Source organism: Myotis davidii, unplaced genomic scaffold (assembly GCF_000327345.1).
Source record: "Myotis davidii unplaced genomic scaffold, ASM32734v1 scaffold453, whole genome shotgun sequence".
NCBI lineage: Eukaryota > Metazoa > Chordata > Mammalia > Chiroptera > Vespertilionidae > Myotis > Myotis davidii.
In genome coordinates, this window is record NW_006285234.1 from 2952340 (window position 1) to 2959755 (window position 7416).

At 36.2% G+C, this 7416-nt stretch overlaps 1 protein-coding gene across 2 annotated transcripts in view; it reads right to left on the reverse strand.

The window, feature by feature from the left end:
• The window catches only part of AP1G1 (adaptor related protein complex 1 gamma 1 subunit), a 75923-nt gene that overhangs the window by 4939 nt on the left and 63568 nt on the right, over positions 1–7416 (reverse strand). For both annotated transcript variants that reach the window (XM_006755790.2, XM_006755791.2), the window contains 5 exons: positions 6681–6785; positions 5879–6020; positions 5567–5693; positions 1002–1109; positions 743–903 (listed from right to left, as the gene is read on the reverse strand). In XM_006755790.2, coding sequence (XP_006755853.1) covers positions 743–903; positions 1002–1109; positions 5567–5693; positions 5879–6020; positions 6681–6785 — 643 coding nt within the window. The remainder of the gene's footprint in view (positions 1–742; positions 904–1001; positions 1110–5566; positions 5694–5878; positions 6021–6680; positions 6786–7416) is intronic.

The window sequence follows — 7416 nt, forward strand, 5'->3', positions numbered from 1 at the left end:
GAAAGAGAAGGAGAAAAAGAGAGAAGTGAGAGAGAGAAGGGATGAGGAAAGAGAAAAAGGGGAGGAGGGAGAGAAGGAAGTCTATTCAGTCTTCTCTGAAGCCAAAAATTTTAAGAGGAGAGATTTAATCTCAATACACAGGTTTATTATTTTGTGTCATATTCATAATTCTATTGTTAAGATAAATTATGTAAGCTAAAATATTATTCAGTTATTTATATTTATTTAATATAAGATGCCATCAATAATAATTCACACCATTATTTTATATACCACTGAGGGGAAAAAAACATGCTGCCAATTAAACTATGCCAAGGTATCAATTTTAAAATGTACCTCAATTTCAGAGATAATAAAAAGTAAAAATTAGTCATAGAATCTATGTACTATGCATGACATTTTGAAATTCAAGATATATCACTGTTATGCAAACAGGCATAGTTTATTTATTTATTTACAATATATTTTATTGATTTTTACAGAGAGGAAGGGAAAGGGATAGAGAGTTAGAAACATCGATGAGAGAGAAACATCAATCAGCTGACTCCTGCATGCCCCCTACTGGGGATCAAGCCCGCAACCAAGGTACATGCCCTTGACCAGAATTGAACCTAGGACCCTTCAGTCCCCAGGCCAACACTCTATCTACTGGGCCAAACGGGTTAGGGCCCAAGTGAGTTTTTAAAAAATAAGCCAGTCAATCTTTATTCAAAAGAAAAAGGCAAAGAAGACATTGTAGTACCTTTGGTACCGCAGCCTGGAAAACAAAGTCCGTCATGTCCAGCTCTGTGCTGTTAGAGGCCTGTATCGTTATCACCGTGACACTGGGGTTGGTGTTTGACCGTTCAAAGGTGAATTCTATCTTCAAGCCATTCTTACTGTATGCTGTGATGGAGGGGATGCCTGGGAAAGTACAGGAAGCTTAGCCTAATTGTAGTCAGCCTATACTTACAAAATTATTTTGCTTTCTTCAATAACTTTAATAACATCAGTAATTGTACCTGTAGTGATGTCATTGAAGAGAGGCTGTGATGAAAGCCCATCCAACAAGAAGGGGGGCTGGGATATCTGAGGGGCAGAGGCAGGGGCAGGAGCACCAGTTGGAGCACCTACAGGAAACAGTCCAATGTTAAGTCATTATTACCCAGCATGCCAAAACTCACCAAGAAAATATAGGAGAAAAATATTTTGACCTCAGGTTAAGAGAAAGATTCCTTAAATAAGATGAATAATGCATAAACCGTAAGTGGAAAGAACTTAAAATTCAAACACTTTAAAATGAGCAATGTCTGTTCATTAGAAAATACTATAAAAAAATAGACCACATGCAAAAGAAAATGCTGCTACAAGACAACAAATGGATGAGTATCCAGAACTATAAATATCTTCCTACAAGTCAGTAAGAAAAAAATAACCCAATTTAAAAGTGATAAGAGATAGGAACTAGCTATTCCCAGAAGAAGGAATTTGAATGAAAAGGACATCTTATGAAAAAAGATGCTTAGTAATTAGGGAAATGGAATTTAAAGCCACATTGAGATAATACTTCACATCTAGTTCAGTGGTGAAAATTTCAATGTGATAATACCAGATACCAGCAAGAACGTGTAGCAAGGGGGACTTCTAACCTGACACAACCAAACTAGAGACAATTTAGCAACAATAGAGCTGAACATGAGCATATACCTAAAGTTCCTCAACCTCAAAACTCCTAACATTTGAAGCTAGATGATACTTTGTTGTGGGAGGCTGCCTTGTGCATTGCAGCATGTTTATCAGCACTCCTGGCTTCTACTCATTAAATGACAGTAACATTCTCCAGTTGTGACTACTGAAAATATCTGCTAAGCCCTGGTGGGCAAAATCTCCCCGTTGAGAACCAGGGCCTTTTTCACAAATTCTTACATATGTACACAGGAAAACTTGTATAAAAGTGTGCATAGCAAGATAGTTTCTAACAGGGAAATGCTGGATACAACCAAATGTCCATCATCAAGATAATGGGCAAGTAAATTGTGGTACATTGATCAAAGTAAACACTACACATACACAACAGTAATACTGTTAATGCACTAGAAGAACAGTTGAACCTTGAATAATGTGGAAGTTAGGAACACTGCCATTCCACGCAGTCGAAAATCTATGTATAACTACAGTCAGATCTTGACCTTTGGACAACTCGAGTTTGAACTGTGAGGATCAACTGCAAGGGTCAATTGAAAACAATCCACTTATAAGTGGGCCAATGCAGTTCAAACCCACGTTGTTCCAGTGTTAATTGTACATTTAACAAGAATTATTCATAGATTATTCTCACAAATACAATGTTCAGCCAAAAAGCAAGGTGCAAAAGAACACTCAGTTGGATATCATTTCTATAAAGGTAAAAATTGGCAAAACAATATTACACACTACTATAAAGAAATATACAGAAATGGTAAACACCAAAGCTAAACACTGCTTCCAGATAAACAACAGTTACCTCTGGGACTAAGAGGGAAGGAATTGAGGTGGAGGTACAAAGGGAATGTCAACTTCCATAATAATATTTTATTTTACAAGCTAAGTAGATCAAGGCATTTACTGAATTTTATAGATGTTAAATATTGCATAATAAAAATTTAACATACACACACCCTAAGAAGGGTAGTATGAAGGAGGGGGGTGGGAGGGGATTACCAGATTACCATTTTTATTTGATATTTCCCAATAAGAACAAGAAGGATCATACGACTGAGGGTAAATGATAGAATAATGGCCATGAACTGAGAGAAATCAGAATTCTAAGAAGAGGTATAAGAAAATTCTGCAAGCCGAAACCGGTTTGGCTCAGTGGATAGAGCGTCAGCCTGCGGACTGAAAGGTCCCAGGTTCAATTCCGGTCAAGGGCATGTACCTGGATTGCGGGCACGTCCCCAGTAGGGGATGTGCAGGAGGCAGCTGATCGATGTTTCTCTCTCATCAATGTTGCTAACTCTCTGTCTCTCTCCCTTCCTCTCTGTGGAAAATCAATAAAATATATTTAAAAAAAAAAAAGAAAATTCTGCAAAATAAAGAGAATGCATTTTATATTTAAACATATTTCAAATTACTTATAAAATTAACTGAAAATACACCAATAAAAAAACTAAAAAATAAAGGAAGGGTGAAATATCCTTTTAAAAAATACCCAACTACACTAAGAGAAAAAACAACAAGCATGCTAAAAATTAGCAAGGAAGGTAGAAAAACAGATGACTAAGCAAAGCACAAGAAGTTAAAAACAAATATGACACTGCAGAACGTGCAGTCAAGCAGATTGCCTATGAAGTATACAAAGAAATATTCATATAGTTCTAAGAGTTTATATAAATCTAAACTACTAATTTTCCCACAATTACCATTTTCAAAACAATTTCAGAAATGTGTTCCCATGGAAAATCAGAGGCTACCAAAATATACAGATAACATATGGGTCCCTAGGTCCCTTAGATTTTGGCTTTTTTCTCTTCCAAAGGTACAATAGGTAGTACCTTTTGTACTACCTATTAGGGAAACCACAGAAACTTACTGTACCAATTCCTCTAAGAGCACACACTAAATTTATTTACAGATTTCCACTGATTTATATTACTGTGCTTTAGGATACAACTAATGATGGCTTAAGAATCTGTAACTCAAAAATGGGAAAATGTGTTTAAAACTCTAGACTTTTTGACACATTATCATTTTGCTTTTTCATGTAACACTGGGAAAACAAGAAAGTAAGAACAAAAACAAAACATTAAGACTTCATGATAAATGAGTTAAGGACTCAAAAGGAATGTGGAAAAATAAAATTCATGTATAATGCAAAAATGTTGATATATATATGAAACATGTCCTGTGAATGAAAAACTTGAAATTAACAAAATATTAGGGCCAATCTTTAATCTGCTAGGGCTTGTAAAAAATGATAGCACACAATACTTACGATTTTATAGTGAAACTGGTAGCAATATACATGGAGGTTAAGGTAAATAATATTTATCATGCACCTACCATGACTCATACATGCACTAAGTCACCATTCCTCATAAATACTGAGGTTAAGTATTTGTCATCTTTATTTTAAACAGATTCAGAAAGACTAAGAAACTTAGTCAAAGAAAGTAATCCAAAATAAGGACAAATTTTTGTAACTGTTGTTGAAGCATTAGTTATTAAGAAAAATCTAAATAGTAAGGAATTGAATAAAGAAAGGTACAAAGTTCTAGATGAAATATTAGACAACCACTTAAAATTTTAAGTGTAATTGTAAAGACTATATACTATTATGGAAATGCTAATATGTTAACAAATAAACTATACCGCCTACACACTATGTTTAAACTATGAAATTGTTTTTACTTTTCCATAGTCCAGTATAGATTTGGCATTTGAGGAGCTCAAAAGTACATAAGAAGTAACAGTTTAAAATTTTAAGAGCCCAGCCAGTGTGGCTCAGTGGTTGAATGTCAACCCATGAATGTAAAGGTAATGGATTCGATTCCTGGTCAGGACACATGCCCAAGTTTCAGGCTCCAGTCCCTGTAGGGGGCATGCTCTCTATCCCACTCCCTTCCTCTCTCTCTAAAAAAATCAATAAAAACATTTAAAAAATAAAAAAATTTAAGACACATATATAATAAGCTCCGGGAGGCTGTTGTATTAGAAAAAAATAACTTAGCCTGTAATAGGCAGTCTACAGGATCATCCAACATCCTTATTCTATGCCCAGTTTCTACTTGAGGTTAAAGTATAACTCTCCATTATACTTTTAAAGAGGTTATGTAAGCCAAAAACTATATACTACAGTGATACTCTCAGACTTAGGGATTCATAACATTACTGAACACATTAACTACAAAAGTCTACTACTAAAACAAAAATAAGAGCCCTAACCGGTTTGGCTCAGTAGATAGCGTCGGCCTGCAGACTGAAGGGTCCCAGGTTCGATTCCGGTCAAGGGCATGTACCTGGGTTGCGGGCACATCCCCAGTAGGGGGTGTGCAGGAGGCAGCTGATTGATGTTTCTCTCTCATCGATGTTCCTAACTCTCTATCCCTCTCCCTTCTTGTCTGTAAAAAAATCAATAAAATATATTTTTTAAAAAAAATAAGAAAAAAATTCCCAAATGAAAGTTATATTTGAATAATACTAGTATAATTATTAGTGATCTCCTCTTTCCATTGCTTTAATAATAGGAAAGAAGGGAGCTCTTAAAAACTAACCATGAGTAGAAAGAAACCTAGAGAAAGTGATGCCTTTGGACACTAATTAAAAGCAAAGGTGACTTGGGATTTTTTTTTCCAGCCTGAAAGTTTTAAAATACAAGTAATTCTCCCCAAATTAAAAAAAAAAAAAAAGGGACTTTAAGAAATCCCTAGTCTCTAGAGTGTTAGCATGGCACCTTATATCCCAGATGTTGTGAAGATTCTAATCTTGCTTCTGACTTAACTTCGCCCATCTTCAACTGATTGATGTGCTAGAAAGTCCATGTTCAGCGTAGTTTTTCCCCAAACCTTTATCCCTATCTCAGCATTAAGTAATTCCACTCAGGCCTCACCTGTAAGGTTGATGTCTCCCAGCAAATCAAGAAGCTCGCCACCAGCAGAAGCTGGTTTGCTTGTAGGTACAGTTGGAATAACAGGTGTTATGTCATTTCCTCCCAACAAATCCAATAAATCATTGGCCTAAACAAGAAAACAATATCTCCATTTATTAATCATTTGCCTAGTCTACTTCTAATGCAAAGCTCTTTCAACACTTAAAAATGAAAGAATCATCAGTCAATCTAGGAACACTGAAGGGAATCAGCTAAGAGATTACAAGGATCTATTGATCATCAGTGTACCCAGATAAGCCGGTAAAAAGCTACCTGGCTGGTAGGCTGTGGCCCAGAGGGTGGTGGTTTGGTCTCTAGCGGAGCTGGTTCTGTCTCTCCATTTGTCTGCACAATCTCCGTAGGACCATTTGTGGTCACTTTTTCCATGACAGGCATTCTCTCAAGCAGGGCAGACCTGAAAAAAATATCTGAAGTGGTTAAATTCCAGGCAGTTAATCTAGATTCCCTACCCAAAACAATCACTGTAACTACATTGGGGCCAAACATGAAAAGCCATCTCCCCTCCCCACACAACACATACATTAAAATAGAAGGTGGATTATAACAATACATGACCTAAATTCCTGGCAGGATTGAGGGCAGGCAAGAAACCTTGAATGGACAAACTATCCACCTAAATCCCAAGAAGTTGAGATTTCACAGTGGTAGAGAAGTTGGAATGAAATCAAGGTAAATCAGTAGATATTAACAGGTTCCAATTAAGATACTGTATAACAGAAGGGGGCGGTGACACCAAAATGTTCATAGTAATATCAGATGAGATTCTTTAGAGAAAAATACAGCTCTCACTTCTTAAACCAAATAAAATGGAAAATGAAGCTAAATTTCTGTATCAAAAGAAAGGGGAGACAAGGAATGAAAGACCAGTTAACTTCTTTCTTTAGAGATTAGGCAGAATAGGAAATGAACAAAACAGAAGCAGTCAAGCAATTAGAACTGAACAGGGTAGTGAAGTCCAGCTAATAAGACATGAGGGATGAGTCTCCTTTACGGATTATGACAAATAGTTTGGGATGCTAAGAGGCACATGCATTGCTTAGTTTCTTTTACTTACCTCATATGGTCATATTTCTTAAAAAGTGCATTATATTCTACTGCCCTCTGCTGGAGTTCCACATCAATGCTGCTTCCATAGATGGAAACCACTTTCTTTATTCGGCTTTGGGATAAAATGACAAATGAATTCAAATACCCAAAAGAAAGTTCATAGACAAACAGAAAGAATAATGTTTAAACCAGAGTTTTCTGGTTAAAATTTTGAAATACCTTTTCTTAATTTACATAATCTTTCAAAAACAAAACATCTTTCCTTCATCTTCATTCATCCAACATATACACAACATATACTGAAGTGAAAACCGTCACAATCCAAGTTCCTCAGAAGAACTCATAAAGAACGACACTAGCTTCCTTACTTATCCAGTGACCAGGCGTTCCACATAATCAACAACAAAAGCAAGAAAAGTGACCCCTATACCCAAAAAGTCTCAAAAGAAAAAGTCTCTCACACAATCTCTTGGATCAAACAAAGGCCCAGAATTTGAATTCCTTTTGGGTGGGGATGGGGTGAAGAGGTTATAGTTTTTCAGAAATAGCCTAGAATGTCTCATCCCATCTGTCTGATACCCTTTTGTAACTTGCCTTTTAGGGGGAAGGAAAGCCTCTGTACTAACACTGAGGCCACAGATAGCACCTTGTTTTGTATTCTGGGCTAAAACTCATTAAAAACAGTGCTACTCTTAAAAAACAAAAAACATATACATATATACCTCAACACCACCATCATCTCT